At 40.0% G+C, this 18471-nt stretch overlaps 1 protein-coding gene across 1 annotated transcript; it reads right to left on the bottom strand.

Moving 5' to 3' along the window:
- Positions 1-679: 679 nt before the first annotated feature.
- LOC117260225 (extracellular calcium-sensing receptor-like) lies at positions 680-8834 on the bottom strand. The gene is made up of 9 exons (XM_033632164.2): positions 8611-8834; positions 8264-8457; positions 8109-8215; positions 7199-7486; positions 5705-6256; positions 5355-5573; positions 1779-1902; positions 1189-1661; positions 680-1100 (listed from the first exon to the last, which is right to left on the bottom strand). The coding sequence occupies exons 1-9, from the start codon at positions 8832-8834 to the stop codon at positions 681-683; spliced, it is 2601 nt and encodes an 866-aa protein (XP_033488055.2). The 3' UTR covers position 680.
- Positions 8835-18471: the final 9637 nt, after the last annotated feature.

Genomic DNA, 18471 nt, shown 5'->3' with positions numbered 1-18471 from the left:
AAACATGCTTTGTATATGAGGCCAGCGGTGTTGATCCTCTTCAGTTTTAGCACTGGAGACAGTTGCTGTGCCATTTTTCATGTGTTTTTGCATTCCCTGTCTGCTACGTTGGAAGAGTTTGTGCCGCTATGCCGCCACAGTTTGTGTGTGTCATGTGACTGCATGGCTACGTATGATTGGTGAAACTGAGTCATGTGATTATTGTTGCTACGTCTGATTGGTGAAACACAGTCATGTGGTAGATCCACTGGCAGCATATCTCTAGCAAAAATAAAGCATATCTAATGTGTAGAATAAATGGAAAAAAAAGTTATGAGTTGAGTGTAGCTCAATGTAGCAGAGTAAGAGAAGCTTTTCTTTTTCACAAATCTACTCAAGTACAAATAAAAAGTATGGTACAGTAAAACTACTCTTAGAAGTACAGTTTTTTTTTTCAAGTAAAGGTAACAGAGTAAATATAACTCGTTACTACCCACCTCTGGTCCAGGTACATCACAAGTTGTATTCTGTGGGTTTATGTGTTAGCCTGCAACGGGGCAACAATATTTCAAAAAGGTTTGCTTTATTGCATTTCAAACATTAATCTTTAACAATTTTGATGACAACACAAGTATATTTCATTGAAATGGCTTTCTCATAAATGTCAATTACTTAGCCACACATGTAATCAACTGTTACATTCATCTTTGCATCATGTATTTTTTGCTGTTTTTTTTCGGTTTCATAATAATGATGTAGCACTTTGGAGCAAAAATGCAAAATAATAGACCAAATGCTGAGGCAAAAATAGCAAAAATATGAACAGCCACTGTGTATTTCCCAGCTGCGCTCACATAAACTGGAATAAAGGTAATCCACACTGCAAAGAATATCAGCATGCTGAAGGTAATGAACTTTGCCTCATTAAAATTGTCAGGCAGCTTCCTTGCCAAAAATGCCATTAGGAAGCACATGCAGGCCAAAATGCCAATGTATCCAAGAACACACCAGAAGCCAACCTCTGAACCAGTAACACACTCAATGATGATGGAAGCACTGTAATCCGTGTTGTTGTTGGCATGAGGTGGACTGGTGAGCATCCAGATCAGACAGATTATTACCTGAGTGGAGGGAAAAACAGGATCTTCATTTTTAATTTACACAGTTGAAAACATATTTATAGAGTTTACTTGTGGAAAGTATTTCTACCTGAACAGCTGTTCCTAAAAGCACACTGGCTCTCTGCTGTTTGGGTCCAAACCACTTCATGACATTACTCCCTGGCAGTGTGGACCTAAAAGCCATTAGGACCACTGCTGTCTTGGCCAGCAGGCATGAAATGCAGAGGGCAAAACTGATCCCAAATGCAGGGTACCTGATACTGCAAAGCCAGTCTGAAGGCTCGCCAATGAACAGCAGGCCAACAAGGAAACAGACAGCAAGAAACACCAAGAGTAGGAAGCTCAATTCCATGTTGTTGGCCCGAACCAGTGGAGTGTCTTTGTATGTGAAGAATATGGCAAGGACGGAGAGAGAAATACATGCTCCAACAACAGATACAACACACAGCACAATACCCATCGACTCAAAGTAGGACAGGAACTCAATAGTCTTTGGGATGCAGTGATCTCTGACTTTATTGGGCCATGTGTCCTCTGAGCAGCGTGAGCACTCTAGAGAATCTGGAGATGGGGAGAGAGAAGAAAACTTTTCAGAGGAGTCATATTTTGATACAAACAGGTCAGTCTATATATGGATAACACAAAAGAAAGGTTGATAAAAGCCAGAACACAACAGACCAGTCTCATTACTAACTTCTCCCTCAGCACAGGGGACACAGTCAAAACAGCAGATGGGCTCTCCCTTTCTCCTGGCGATGCGGTAACCTGGAGAACAACTGTCACTGCATACAGACCGGGAAGCCTGAGAGGCAAAGTTCAGCTGCTCAGAAAGACACTGATTTAAATCAATATTCACCTCTGTATCTGCTTTGTTATGCAATACTGGTCTCTGTGGACTCTGTTTTAGATACAGAGTGAAAGTCTAAACTATAAAAGCTATGTTAAAGGGTCAGTGTGTAATATTTGGCATGGTTTATTGTCAATCTGAATTATCAAAATTCGTTTGGTTTTCGTAGCCTTATAATTATGCTTTTATATATATATAGCAAGGGCCTTGCTTTAGAGAGGTCGCCATCTTGCGCCGCCATGTATGTAAGGCAGCCCGAGCGGACAATCCAGCCAGCCAGAGAACGCGTTTCACTTGTATAAATGAACCAGCAAAGACAGCGGAAGGAAGGAAGAAGGAGGAGGAAACAGCAGAGAGTGTTAGTAGTTCGTTGATAGAGAGTAGTGAAAAGTTTTTTTAGTTATAAAGTTTGTGAATGGACCACACTTACCACGCAACAGGAGAGAATGAACCCGAACATCTGCGAGGAAAAGAAGACGCAACTTCACTTCTTGTGATGCACTCTCTGCGGGGCTTTTCCTCCTGATGATATATCTCCCCAACGATGGTAGCAGTAGCACCGAATCCCATTCTGTGCATTCAGCCTCTCTTCTCGCCCGCTCAGCATCAAACACATGGAGTTCCTCATCTGTATGCTCCGGTTCAAACAGATATGGCTCTGGGTCTGTGTCCGCTACAAGAATCGCGTTCAAAGTCGTCCATTGCAGCTACTATAGTCCGGAGATATCGCTAGGCTAAATAAATAGCTGAGCTCTATTTACCGGCTACACTGTCAGTCAGTGTGCGGGCTGGAGATTGAGCAGAGAGGGGAGGGGGTCCCCACTCTATTGTAAACGAGAATGTGTGTATGGAGTGTGTGTGTGTTACGCTAGAAGAGTCAGAGTTTGGGACGGAGTCTTTTACCCCCTGGAGTGTTACCGGAGTATCTGGAGTGCTCAAATAAACTGGCCTTTTTCCCGAATGCTCCTCTGGTCTCCTGCTCGTGAGGGATTCATTACAATATAGTAACATGGCGTAGATTTCTAAATAAACATTCACCTCGTCGCTAGATAGACCTACTCCTGAAAAACTCGTGCGCAAGGCTTTTTGTCCCTACGAGGCAACCGTCATTTACCCGACGGGAGGGGTGAGTGAGTGAGCCCTGCAATCTAGAATTTGACCACTGATGTCACTGTTTTCAACCCATTTTACACACTGGCCCTTTAAGTATACACTGGATACGATTTTGTGAACTATCTATTATTGTAATAAATCATTAACATGAACGTTTTTTTAATGTACATTCCCCAATAACATATTATTTAAAAAGTCTTTCTTTTCTTATGGACTTTTTTTTTTTTTTTTTTGAAGCAGCAATCTAACATATTTTCACACAGTCATCACCTCAACTATTACCTATTAAGAAATGTGGCTCTTAATACAGTAATGATACTTAACTATGGTGGCCATATGAGCTCAATGCACTACAAATTAAGAAAACACGTTAAAAAAAAAAACAAAAATAAAAAAAAATTACAAAAACATCTACACCAAATTGACAACGTGTAGCACAAAGAAAACCCCCCACAACATAACAAAAAGCAGAAATGCACCATATATGATACCATAGGTACCATATATGACAAATGAAATTGTTTCTAGGGGAAAGTGAAAATTGATATTCTTGGCAGAGGTCTCTGACATTGATAAGAAGCTTCTTCGCAACAAGGCATGAGGTGTGGATGGGATAGCCCTGAGATGATGAGGCCTGTGGACACTGTTGGATTGTCTTGGCTGACACAACTCTTCAGTGTTGAGTGGAGGTTGAGGACCGCACCTCTGGACTGGCAGATCAGGATGATGGTTCCCATTTTTTTTAAAGGGTACTGAAGGGTACGCTCCAGTTATGAGGTTATCATACTGATCAGCTTTCCTGAGGAAGCACATTCCATGGTGCTGGAAAAGAGGCTGTGACCAATTGTTGAACTGAAGATTCTGTCCTGGCCGTGGAACAGTGGTCCAGCTCTTTTCCCTTGCACAGTTGCTTAGGAAGTTTGTGGGAGTTTGTCTATCCAGTCTATATGTGTTCTGTGGACTTGGAGAAGGCTTACAACCATGTCTCCCAGAGAAGTCCTGTGGGTGGTTCTTTGAAAGTATGGGGCACCAGGACTATTGCTACAAGCCACCCTGTCCTTGTATTACCAAAGTGAGAGCTGTGTCTGTATTCCCGACACAAAGTCAAAGTTGGCCTCAGTCAGGGTTATCCCTTGTCATTGAATCTCAAGGCACGGCCATGGGGAGGAGAGTGCCCAGTTTGGGGACCCCAGAACTGCATCTCAGCTCCTTGCAGATGACGTGGTTCTGTGGGCGAGATGGGATTCTGCATCTCCAATTGTGAGGTTGTGGTACTCTGCCAGAAAACGGTGAATTACTCCCTCTAGGTTAGGAGTGAGTGATTGCCATAAGAAAATTTCAAGTATCTCAGGGTCTTGTTTGTTAGTGAGGGTAAAATGTAGCGTTAATTGGACAGGTATGTTGCGGTGTCAGCAACGCTACAGGCATGGTACCATACATTTGTGGTAAAGAGAAAACCTTCAATTTACCGGGTGATTTACATTCCGAACCTCAGAAACTTTGGATACTGACCTAAAGAATGAGATTACAGATACAATTGGCCACAATGAGTTACCTTTGTAGGGTGGCTGGGCTCACCCTTAGAGATAGGGTGAGAACAGACATATACAGAAAAGAACTCCATGGAACAGACATCTGAAGGTAGCTAGGAGTAGAGCTGCTGCTTCTTTGCATCAAGGGGGGCCAGTTGAGATGGTGCTGGCATTTGATCAGGATGCCTCTTTGGCCTTCCTCTCACAAGTTTGCTTTTGGTAGGAGACCCCAGGGTAGAACCAGAACACACTGGAGGGATTATTTATCTCTGGCCTGGGAATGCCTCCCCCTAGGGATCTCACAGGATGAGAGTTGAAAAACTTTGCAAGGGAGAGAGGGACATTTAGAATGCCTAGATTCAACGGCTGCAATATAAAATGAATGAATGAATGGATGGATGTTTGGATAGATGGATGGATGTGTATTTGTGCCAAATTAGTACAGGTGTTTTCTTAATATGCTTGTGGTTTGTCTATCTGTTTATCTGGTTTCTTAATTTGCAGCTTGTTGAGCTCTCACGGCCACTGTTCACTAGGCAAATTGTTATCAAAACCTTAGGTTTTTTATGGGGTCTGCAAAATTTAGTTGCAATTGATGTCAGCTTGAATAGGTTATATTTGGGGGTAATATTTTTGGGGCTTTTTTTTAAAATAAAGTAAATTGCACACTAATAAGAACAAATTATCTGATGTGCTGATCAACAGTTCATGAAGCAGTTTAAGAGGTGAGCTTGGTCTCAAGCCTGTTTGTAGTGGACACACCTGCTTCCCAACAGGCCACTGAATCACTGAGTCATTTATAACCAGGCTCCGTCCAGGTGAGGAAGCGTCATAGAAACCTACTTTTACCAAATGTAGTGAACCGTCAGGCCTCCTTTGCCAGTTTAAGAGATCATAATAAGCAATTGGATCACCATTTTGATCAAAGTTGACTTTCTCCCCCAGTGCAGAAAAATTAACATGCTTCATGTACTGGATAAGCTGAGGAAGGAAGGAAAACAGGCACAAATCTAAAGACAAAGTCCATTGCACAGCACTTCTTTAAAAAAGAAAAAAGTGTATTCATGTAGTTGAAAATAATGTTTAAATGTTTAAGTTATAACTAGTCTTACCTGCCACGGTTTGACATTCTTCGGGTCTGCACAGGCACCATTGAGGAAAGGCCCCTGTCCATATATGCAGTTACTCATATCCTGCAAGGCATGGGCCACCACATACACAGCCTTGTAGACATTAAAGGACACTCTTAGCTGTGTCACATCATAATAAGGAGAGTAAACATCATTTAAATTCTCTGTCCCTTTGCATGGTAATCTGTCGAGGTAGTCGTTGCCTCCATGTGAGTGGACATTCATTGACCCATTCAATCTGCAGTTAAACAGCTCTTCCCAAAATTCTGTCAAGAAAGCTGATTCATGAATATTGGATGGTCTAAGTCCAGCGAGGTGTTGTTTGAGCCCTGGAATCACATCAGCTCTGCGGATGGCAAATCCTAGTGTTCCTGTCAGCAGATCTCCAAACTTTTCCCAGAGAGAACTGGCAGTGGCCCAAGCTTCACTGGCGATCCACTGCAGTCCGGTAATATTCCGACGTCGAACCTCTCTCAGAATGCCCTTCATTTCTGAATCACTGCAGAAGTTAATGATGACCTTTGAGGATGCCATCTAAACAGTGAAAATACTGGCATAGTTAATGCTTGATAAATTAATAAAACTGATACTGTTTTAAAGAGCTTTAACCAAGTGATGTGTTGTACCTCCTACTCTATAGGATATATGATTTACATTCAAACACCTATGATAATATAGACTGTAGCACTTTGAAACACTAATGAATATGCATATGATCAAACCAAGTGTACATGGCATGTACAAATAAATGAAATAATAGGAAAATGTTACATGACATTTCAATCCCACAAATAAGCCTGAAATGCTTCATATTTATTTGCAAGACTGCACTGTCAGGAAGGTGTTCTATTACCTTAATGGTTATTTTTGGGTCATTGTTTGTGGTGTTATAATACTGATAATGTTTTGTGAGCCTAACTTCTACTGAAAATGTGACTATTTTATTTAGTTCTGAAGTATTTCAGTACTCTGATACTCCAAAACCTACACAACTCCACATCAATCTAAGCTAAAGCCAAAGAAGCAAAGGGCAGCATTTTGTTTTTATTTTTATAATAAAAGGAATCTGAAACTGAGACAAGCATGGACTTTTAGTGACTAAAATTAGATATCAGTTTTTACATGCATTATTAACTTTCAGTGTAAATTGACTTAATTAGATTTACTTGTTGTCAGATATGTAAATATAGGAATAAAACTATTGATACAGTGAAATACTGTTTTTTGCAAGATGTGCTCATGCAAGCCAGAAATACTAATTTAATTAAATTGTGTTAATTTCCATGATAATTTAAAGGTACAAATCAAAACTCCACCCACTGACCTTAACTTTTCAGTATTGCAATACTGAATACTGAATAATACAAAGCTGGGTTCTTGAACTGACATCTCTCGGAAACAATACCATACTGTTATTTTGTCCATAGCCTGCATGTATATCAAAAAAATAAAAAAAATGCATTCACCCATTGTTACCTGAATAACATCCAGAAGCTCATCTAGAGCCTGCTGACTCAGCACTACAGGGTAGAAGTGAGTGTAAGCAGTACACACACCATAGTGCACTGACTCTTGCAGGAAAAGCTGGATGGCAAAGCGAGCATAATCAGATTCCAACCCTATGACTCCCACCCAGGTCCAGCCAAAATAGCTCACCAGCTGGGCCAGGGCTTTGATCTGAAAGGCATCACTGGGCATGGTGCGCATGAATGTGGGGAACTCCCTTTGGTTACTCAGACAGCTGCAAGATGCAAAATAGCTCACCTGGCATTATAGAAAACAATAATTAACTTTCTGCACACTTAGGCTCAATGAAAAGGCTGTTGTTCAAGCATCAGATTTCACTTAACAATACCAATGTCATTACAAGCACTCAGTGGTGCAGTTTTCCTTGCACTTGAAATGAAAAAAGCTAGTCTGGAGTCTAGTAATAAAATCTCTACATTACTGAAAGTTATTTTTGTCCTTTTTACAGTCTAGGTATTATATTTGTAGATTTACAAATTAAGCACTTTGTACTTGAATGTCTGATCAATAGCTAGAAAAATTCATCCCTGTCCAGTGGAAACCATGTTCTCCCAAATTTGGTGATTTTGAATTAATTGAAGGATTATTTTTTTCTCTATGGTTGAAGAAAGCTAAATAATTCATTTAAAAAACCCACTGGAGGATCTGAAAAATCAGAATCAGAATCAGAAAGACATAATTGGGCTGCTTTTCTTTTCCCTGAAAAGTTGATGAGAAGTGTGGTTTTAACATAACAGATATGATTAGCAACTTCATGGCACTTAATTAATATAAAGAAACCATAAAAGACTGATTTAAAATGGAACATTAACATCAACATTATCACAACAAAAGTGCACAGACTGTCAGGCAGTCTCACCAGGGGGATATGGAAAGAACCCAGGCTTCTTAGCAGGGCTATCGACACCCCAGAAGCAGCATCTCCTATGATTACTGGGGACACGGTACTTTGTACAGCAGCACAGCCTAAATTAGAAGTACTGTTTCTTTTGAGACCTTTGTCTCTGTTCACACTCTCAACTCTAGTGCCTGTCTCTGGCTGTCCGTTCACCAACAGCAAAGATGCTCTCAGAGACACAGGTATGTCATCACAGCTGTCACGAATGTTGAAACCCAGCTTGAGCTGTGGCAGGAGGTCACTGCGCTGGTTGATCTCTTTGATTGCAAAAGTCATGGTTTGCATCCAGCGCAGAGCACGAGAGTTGAAACTGTAAAGTAGTGAAAATGAGTTCATCACACAGCACAAATATATACATACTGTATAGGTATATTAAAATACCGTTAATACAAATCCAGTAGATAACAATCTACTCTGTTCTACACACCTAACCACTACAAAATACAATAGAATGTTCACTCACTACTTATACATATTAGGTGTTGGTTTTGTTGTGTATGTTTGAAGTGAAGACACAGGGCTGTAATGCAGAGGGAATAAGCCTCCTATAACTACATCTCCATCTTCGTACAGTCTGCTTTTCTCCTCTTCCCCCAAGAAAACACAGTTATCCAGAGCAGCAACTGAGCCAAGTTTGACCCAAAAGAGAAAAAAGAACATTAGAAGCTTTGCAGCTGGCATTGCCATGGCTAAATATATAAAGAGTAGCTCCCCTTGTTGGTAACATACAAAGGAATATGGTATTTTAGGTCACAGCTGATTTATACACTGTATTTAGCACACATTAATCTGCTAGTACCGCCCAGATATAGCTGTGACATCATTTAATCACCTTAAATGTCTGGGGTGGGGTGGGTATACAGTAGCTTAAAAAAACATAAATATCACAATCTATTGTTTATTGTTTGTTTATTGTTTGATTTTATCTCGAACAACAACAACAAATAGCCATAAAATCAAAAATAATTAAATGTCAGAAAAAGCTCAACACAAATTAACAGTCTCATCCAGAAAAACAAAAAACAAAATAATATGTTCAAGAGGGAACAGGTGAAAGCTTATTTAGTCCTGTCCCTTCCTCACAACATCATGTCATATGCAATAAAATAAGAAAATAAAACAAGAAAATAAAAAAATAAATAAAAAACTATACATATGCATATATATATATCTGAAAAGATACCCTGACAAAATAATAAAAAAACACAACAAAACAATTAATAAAACAAAGATAAAGGCATAATAAAACTAGCCTCCTACAATATCCTAAACTCAAAAAATCAATTTCCCAATCACTCCCCATATGCAACCAAAGTAACATATTCAATGATCCATGACCCAGCCGTGAATGCAGTTAGTTGCATTTGTATTATACATGTTGTTTCATGTAAGGAACAGAAATTTAGTAGAAGAAATACTTACAGAAAGTAAATATAGTTGTTTAGAGGTCCTTGTTTTTATATTTGTCAAGAACTGTTTTCTTGTATCTGTTTTTAAACTGTAGAGCTAGTGCTTTGTTTGATTTCTTCATCAAGCCCATTCAACAAGGTTACCCCACAGACTGATATGCACATGCTTTTAAGAGTGGTACGTACATAAGGTTGTTTAAAATGTAGTTTTCCTCTTGATTTTCCTTCTCTATTTTGAAACATTTTTTAAATGTTTTCAGACAGTGAATTATTTCTTGCTTTAAATTCACTCTATATATGCCTCCCTTAGGTAACATCATTAGAAATCACTCTGTAAATTTCCATTGTTATGCGGATGATACACAATTGTATTTATCGATAAAGCCAGAAGAAACAGATCAATTAACTAAACTTCAAAAATGCCTTAAAGACATAAAATCCTGGATGAGCTCCAGTTTCCTGATGTTAAATTCAGACAAAACTGGAGTTATTGTTCTTGGCCCCAAACAACTCAGAAATTCTTCATCTGACAATATAGTTTCTCTGGATGGCATTGCTCTAGCCTCTAGCACTACCGTAAGAAACTTCTGTCTTTTAACTCCCATTTAAAACAAACCTCACGGACTGCGTTTTTTTCATCTGCATAATATTGCAAAAATTAGGCCTATCCTGTCCCAAAAAGATGCAGAAAAATTGGTCCACGCTTTTGTTACCTCTAGGCTGAATTACTGTAATTCCCTATCATCAGGTAGCTCTAATAAGTCTTTGAAAACTCTCCAGCTAATCCAGAACGCAGCGGCATGTATACTGACAGGAACTAAGAAACAAGACCATATTTCTCCTGTTTTAGCTTCTCTGCACTGGCTCCCTGTAAAATCCAGAATTAAATTTAAAATCCTTCTCCTAACTTACAAAGCTCTAAATGGTCAGGCTCCATCATATTTTAGAGAGCTCATAGTGCCCTATTATCCCACCAGAACACTGCACCCTGAGAATGCAGGGTTACTCGTGGTTCCTAAAGTCTCCAAAAGTAGAACAGGAGCCAGAGCCTTCAGCTATCAAGCACCTCTTCCGTGGAATCATCTTCCTGTTACGGTCCGGGAGGCAGACACCGTCTCCATATTTAAGAGTAGACTGAAGACTTTCCTTCAGCCCCTAGTTAAGCTGACATAGGTCTAGTCTGCTGGAGGACCTCCTATAATACACCTCCTGTAATACACCGAGCAACTTCTCTCCTTCTCTCTCTCTCCTTTGCAAACTTTCATGTCCTGTTACTGCATGTCGCTAATTCGGCCCTACTGCATGTCACTAACTCGGCTTCTTCTCCTGAGCCTTTGTGCTCCACTGTCTGGCAGGTTACCTCATATCACAGCTGTGCCTGGATCGTGTGACGTGGTTGTGCTGCTGCCGTGGTCCTGCCTGATGCCACCTACTGCTGCTGTTATTATTAGTCATACTTCTACTGTTATTATACACATATGATTATTATTGTCACATACATATACTATCATATATTAATATATACTTACAACATATTGTATCACAATAGCCGTAATTATTATTATCATATTACTACTTAAATTAATGTTGTTGTAAGCTACTGTCATTACTGTCTGTCCTGCATCTCTCTCTGTCTCTCTTTATATATCATTTTGTCATGTGGAATACTGTAAATTTATTATGTTGATTTGTTCTGTACGACAGCTATTACACGTCTGTCCATCCTAGAAGAGGGATCCCTCCTCAGTTGCTCTTCCTGAGGTTTCTACCATTTTTTTTCCCCGTTAAAGGTTTTTTTTGGGGAGTTTTTTCTTATCCGCTGTGAAGGTCCGAAGGATGGAGGGATGTTGTATGCTGTAAAGCCCTCTGAGGCAAATTGTGATTTGTGATATTGGGCTTTATAAATAAAACTTCCCCAGTATGTCTGCAGCAGGTCGTGACCAGTATTATCAACTCAAGCTGCTGTACTGACCATGGATGCTACGCTTGTTCATGCACACAACATGCTGCTACATGCCCTGCATGTATTTTAGTTGTTATGGTTGACTGCAGTTCTGTGTGTAGTTTGTGCATCCCCAGCAGAAGCTGTTGCTTGACTGGTGTGTGTTGGCACAATCAATGTCAAACACCGTCATGTCTGTGAATTTCATTACATTCAAATGTAATGCAAAGGGAAAGTCTTACTTAAGCTATTTTACCATCAACTTTTCTAGTTTTTGAAAAGTGTTAATATGTCATTAAAATGAGTCAAAGTATAGAATGTCATGATAAAAAAAAGCCATAATGGGTGCACACATCATTTTCATGCACTATATGTACCTTTTTTAAGTAATGTACCAAAATTCATACATATCCCATGTAATGTTAAGTCAGTAATTTGTGTATTACCAATACTTTGAAAGGCAACAATAAAGTGACCTATGCACTAATTGGAGTAAATAAGGAGGCACTCTCTGTAAGGAGGCAGGCTTGGTTGTGGTTGGTGGCATTATGGGTATAAAATACTTGACTGCAAGATTAACAGTGCATCAGTCTTCACAAGAAGCTTACACCCTTTAGTGGCGCTAAGCTATGAAGACCAATGCAGACAAGTAGAAAAGAAAAAAAAAAAAAAATGTAAGGAGGCAGGCTGTAGTGGTGGATGGGTCACAAAACATAGGACTTTTCCCTAGGTCTTTCCCCAGGGGATTGGAAACATGTAAACTTGAGTATTCATGTTTCCCTTCCCAAACCCAACCACAATAACATACTCTAAAACTAACCTACATGACACAGCTTAAATTCAATCAGGAAGACTTTCTTTATGCTATATCCATTCACAATTCGCTTTCTAGCCCACTCCCACCACTTCCACATCAGCTAACTATGGGTGTTTCCTCTCCCGGTTAGACAATCAAACTTTGCCACAATCAACATCAGCCATTCATGTTGCTGCTACCAAACTGTTCTCCTCTCTGCTCCTGTCAGCTGTCATTTTAGGCAGAATTGGCATGGTTGGCAATTGTTCACGTTACGTTTGCGTTTTCAGTCTCTCGTTGATAGTAGCAAGCCGATGTTTGATTCCTTAGAAGAAGCAGAATCATCTCTTCCCCATCACGTTCTCCAGTTCTCAGGCCTGATATCAGCCGTGCCAACTAGCATCATTCTCCATTTCCATTGTCAGTCATCTCAATCTCAGGGAAGTGTATGGATTCAAGATATGGGCCCAAGCTACATGTAACATGATCTGCTACTGCGGGACACTTTTCATACGTACAACCTGATTGCCACGTGCAGTCTCTGACTATTCCGGCCAAACTTTCCATGCTCACCTTGTTGCAGTCCCTGGATATGCCTCAGCCTCTGCCTCATCAGCGTCCTTCATCACCGCAGGCCTCCACGCGCAGATGGCCTCCACTTTCAACCAGCACTTCATTCTGCTTCTAGCCTCTCAACAACCCCAGTGCACTTGAATCCCTCACGGCAAGAGAGCCAGTGGTTCAAGCCATCTGATGAAACAGCCTTTCTCACTGTTTAAGATAAGTGTGTCACATATGACCTGTCTTCTAATTGATTAAATGCTGTAGACAAACATTATCACTGTATCATTAATGTGAAGTGATTTATTTCATTCGCTTGTCGCCCCTCCTGGGAAAACCATGAGGGGCGACATATTGTAATAATGGTGGGCCTTACTTTTCAGTAATTATTGGGTTTTTATCAAAGTAAGTAAAGAGTCGTCTCTTTCGTCTTCATTTATAAAATAAATAAATAAATTCACCTTTGCATCATGCCATTATCTTACCACACTTCTTGTATCATTTCAAATTAAAAGCCCTTCAGTGATGTCTTGGGTATGGGTTTCATAGGTGACTGCCATAGAATATACTAGTACACTAGTACACTCAAAAATGCACTCCTTCACAGCACTTGTATTAACTCACTTTCCTCTACTTTTAGGAGAGGTTGTTTGCATGTGTGTCAATGACACATTTTTATAGTAAAAGAATATTTATCAACATGAGCATATATGAATGCAAAATCTGAAAGTCTTTGGCGATAAGACCCCGTAGAGACGGTATGATTTATGAAGGGTGATGAATCCATAGTTGAATAGGGACCCCCAGCCCCAAAAGAAGAGTAAGAAGGGAGAGGGACAACCGACCATTTGACATGAGATGATCTTTACCTTACCAGCAGGCGACAGGCTTATAATAAATAAGTGGAGAAAAAATTATGGGGAGATGCACAAAAACAGGTATAAGCAAAACATGAAAGACTATGGAATGGATATGTGCATAGACAAAGAAAAGTCTGCACACTTAAGCTCCCTTTAGGTGCATTTATTCCACCAACCTGGAGTGACGTTTCGGGCCACAGGTGCCCTTCTTCAGACTGAGAAATACAGCTGTAGGACGCCATTTTTAAAGCTCCAAACAGGTCACATGACCAATAAGACCCTGACAATACAAAATAGAAAAAATATATATAACACTATACACAGCACAAAAGAAACAAACATTAGGCTGTGAGGCCATCATACTCAGTTGGCTAAATGTATAGAGGTGCCTCTATTCAATATTTAGGATGATAGAAAGATACTTTAAAAAAAAAAAAACAACAACAAGAAGTTATTATGTTTAGTACATCAATTTTTTTTATAAAAAATTTTTTATCACCTTTTCAGTGTCAATAACCCTGGGAAAGAACACAGTCAGGCATGTGCATATATATATATATATATATATATATATATATATATATATATGAACACACATAGTCCACTGGAGGACACAGAATATAGCAGCACAGACAAGTATAGTTGAGCACCAAATATTTTGCAAGCAACTCAGAGTCCAACGCTCACATGAAAAACAACATAGAGTCCAATTTAAGTCCAGAAGCTCACATAGTTAATAGTCACAAAGAGGGTTTAATGTTGAAGTCCTCATTGAGACCCTTAGGTGACAGAGTGTCCGGTGTATAAATACAGTAAAGTTCCCTTTTCAAGAGAAGAGTGTCCACATCCCCTCCTCTCCGAGGGCATTTCACAGTCTTGATGCCAATGTACCTGAGTGAAGACAGACTGTGTCTGGCCTGTGTGAAATGAACTGAAACTGGGCTAGAGGGGTCATGATTGCGGATGGCGCACCTGTGTTCTGTGATCCTGGTTTTTAAAGGTCTTGTTGGTTTTTCCAATATATGATAGACCACAGGGGCACTGTAACATGTATATGACATTTTTTGTTTTGCAGGAGATGACGCTTTTAATAAAGAACTTTTTTCCTGAGTGAGGATGGTTAAAGGTGTGTGTTTTGTATGTGGAATTGCATTGTTGACAGTTTCTGCAACGGTAGTTTCCAGGACGGAGCTGAGTGAGAAAATGTGAGGGGGCCGAGGGGAGTCGGTCCGACCTCACCAGCATGTTGTGGAGGTTGGGGGGTCTTTTATAAACCACTCAAGGGGGGTCTTTGACGCTGCCCTGTAATGAAGGGTCCGTGTTGAGAATGTGGCAGTGTTGTTTGATGCTTTTCTCAATCTCCTTCCCCACGGGTGAGTATTGGATGCAACAGGCAATTTTTGTTTCAGGTTTCTTTGTCCCTACAGTGTTAAGGCATTCAGTTTGGGAGATAGTGTCAAACCTAGTGGCAACACTGCTGATCCACTCCTCCTTGTATCCTCTCACTCTGTAAGATCCTGTAAGATGGTTGATTGTTCCTGAAAATCCACATCACTGCTACAGATCCGTCTGATGCAATTAAACTGAGAAAAAGGGAGGTTCTTTTTCAAAGGTATGGGGTGGTATGAGCCACCATGAAGTAATGAGTTTCTGTCGGTGTTTTTGCGATATAAATTGGTCCTCAGAGTGTTACCCTCCCTTATTAGCAAAACATCCAAGAAGTTCATTTTTTGAGCATCCATTTCAAGAGAGAATTTCAAATGCTCACTTTTGTTGTTCATGAAATTGTGAAATTCCATCAGTTGTGTGTCCGTACCGGTCCAAACATAAAAGACGTCATCAAGATACCGTTTCCAGTGAGATATGTGGTGTAAGAAAGGGTTGAGTTCAGGATTGAAAATCACGTCACGTTCAAAGAGTCCAACGTAGAGAGAAGCAAAGCTGGGTGACATTTGTGATCCCATTGCAACCCCAGACACCTGGAGACAGAAATCAGTACCAAACAAAAAATAATTAGATGTGAGTACACATTCTATCAGGTTCAAATACATAATATTTTTGGACTCTGTGTGTCTCTTTTCTCCAGAAAAAACTCAGCAGCTCGGAGACCCCCCTCAAAAGGTACATTGGTGTACAATGATTCATTGTCCATTGTTAACAGGTACTGTTGTTCATTAGACATTTGGATAGATTGAACCATTTTCAAAAAGTCCATAGAGTCCTTGGTGTAGGATGGCAGTGATATAACTAAAAGTTGCATGAAGTAATCAACAAAAGCTGAGATTTTTTCAGTTAGGGATCCTATAGCTGCCACTATAGGTCTTCCAGGGGTTGTGTCCATACAGTTTTTATGAATTTTAGGCAGAGTGTAAAAGACTGGAGTTAAAGGACAATTCACTTTCATAAAAGCTTGTTCGGATTGATTTATCTCACCAGTTAGCCAAAGATGGTCCAATAAGTCATGCACTCTTTTCTTGAAAGATGATATGGGGTTCTGTTCCAGTTTCCTGTAGAACTTGGAGTTGCTGAGTTGGTTTTGGATCTCTCTGTCATATGCTGCTCGATCCAGGATGACGATAGCTCCACCCTTGTCTGCAGATTGAACAACCAAGGTTTCATCATTTTTAATGGCTTTCAGTTCATCCCATTGTTGTTTTGTGAGGTTATTTCTTACTTTATACTCTTTACTCTTGTTTAAGATAGTAGAAACATTCCTTTCAACTAGTCTGCAATAGGTGTCTAGGGATGGATTCCTATATTTAGGAGGTGTAAAGTAAGATTTACCTCTGAAGTGAGAGCGGGTAGGTTCTGTGTGTGGTTCCGAGCTGCTTGTAAAATCCATACTATCTGTCTCCTCCACCGGCTGCGGAGGGTCCCCCTGTGAGCAGGGGAGGAGGGGAGAGACAGCGTTAGTAGGCCCGTGTGTAGGAGTGGGCACAGTGTGGCCACTAAAAAACTCTTTCAATCTTAGAGTGCAAAAAAATCTTTGCATATCAATGTGTGTGGCAGATTCATTACACTGAGTGGTAGGGACAAAAGATAAGCCTTTAGACATGGATATGTGTGTAGTTAATAATTCCAAAAAGCATAAACAGTGCATAAATATAGTAATCAAAAGGGAAAGTGAAAATATCATGGTTAACCGAACTCAAAAATTCAACAGTGTGTGGCCTGCAGATGAAGCCATCCCTAGTGGTGTGGGACTAGATGCAGGCAAAGAGTGGTCACGATGGCTGGGGCTCAATCATCCTGCTTGCTCCTTTCTACACCACTGAATGAAGAGGTCTTTGTGGATGGCAGCTCTGTCCTGGCGGCGTGCTGGGCCATTTTCTCAACCCTCAGAAAGCTTACAGCCGAGGGCAGTGCAATTAGTTAATCAATCAATCAATCACTTTTATATATTCAAATAAATCATTTAGATACAATTTCAGTGAAATTTCATTTATCAGTCGCTTCAGTTCATGCCCCCTTACTGTTTTCCTTTCATTACAGGTGCTGTTTTTTAAATGCCATGTTTTGACAATTATAGTTCCTAGTTGTAAATAGTTTTCTATAGTTTTGGGCTGTTGTTTTACAATTAAATCCACAACGGAATCACCAATTCTCCAATGTCATCCACAACTCAGTGCCTGGAATGTGCCTCAGTCCATGTCATGTGGAGCAGACTGTGGGGCAGGCTTTTATCAGCCTGACTATTTCCTGACCTCTTGCATAACTGAGGGCATGCATGGTAGTAGGCTACTCTTTTTGACTTCAGCAAGATGGCTCCCTCTTGTACATGGATAGCAACACTGCTCCATAGATGCCTGTTTGTGTATAGCAGTGCTCCAAGGTGTCCATTCATCCTAACATTTACAGAGGAGATGTAGCTGGCAGTATACTCTCAAAGATGCCCATGTAATCTCTAATCCTTTTTGTGAGCCTCCTCCATTACAGTGGTGGGACAGTTTATCATTAATGACCCATTATGTCTAATAGGGCAATAATAATCTCTATCGACTATTTGTCGGAAAAGATGCATTTAGCTTTTAAATTTAGCAATGAAGTGTTGGCAGTATTTATGCCTTTACTGAACATCAAATAATCGTCGATCAAATAGCAAGGTCAATACTGACCTAATAAAGCCAGTATCATGGTCATTTGACCGTATTCAAGCTGTATTTGGCCATTGGTGAACTTATCTCAACCATCGCAAATCTCAACTGTCACAACAATTGCCATTACAGATTTTTTTTCTACAATCAGCAGATTAGCAAAGTACTCAGGGATATGTTCATACATGGGTTTTTGGGGGATCAAGTGTGGCCCAATATTAGCGCTATTTGATAAATCAAAGCATTTCTGTGCCCTGATTTCCTGTTAAGTCATTCATATAGCTGGTCGTGGTATTTCATGGTTTTCTCATTTGCTACCTCTCAGTCAAAGTCTTGGTCATTGTTTGTCTCTGCTATTGCCCACCTTTATATTTGATGAAGTCACAGTCATGCGACAACCATTTGTTATTTCTGTTCCGTTGTCAAATTGCAATTCTGTCATTTCGGACTTAATTTTTGTTAAGTTGTTGTTGTTAAGTTTTATTATTCACATATATATATATATATATATGTTTATGTATACATATATGATCTTCTGTCTGAGCTTAAACTCAGTGTGCCAACACTTTCCTTCTTTTTTGATATCACCTGTTTGTCCTGCACCTGGTACCTAATACGGTCTTTGGATGTGCACACAGCCCTTCTTCTTTGTCTGACTTTTT

This window comes from Epinephelus lanceolatus, chromosome 4, assembly GCF_041903045.1.
Source record: "Epinephelus lanceolatus isolate andai-2023 chromosome 4, ASM4190304v1, whole genome shotgun sequence".
NCBI lineage: Eukaryota > Metazoa > Chordata > Actinopteri > Perciformes > Serranidae > Epinephelus > Epinephelus lanceolatus.
The sequence above is the reverse complement of the archived record's forward strand: the minus strand, read 5'-3'. Positions and strand labels throughout refer to the sequence as shown.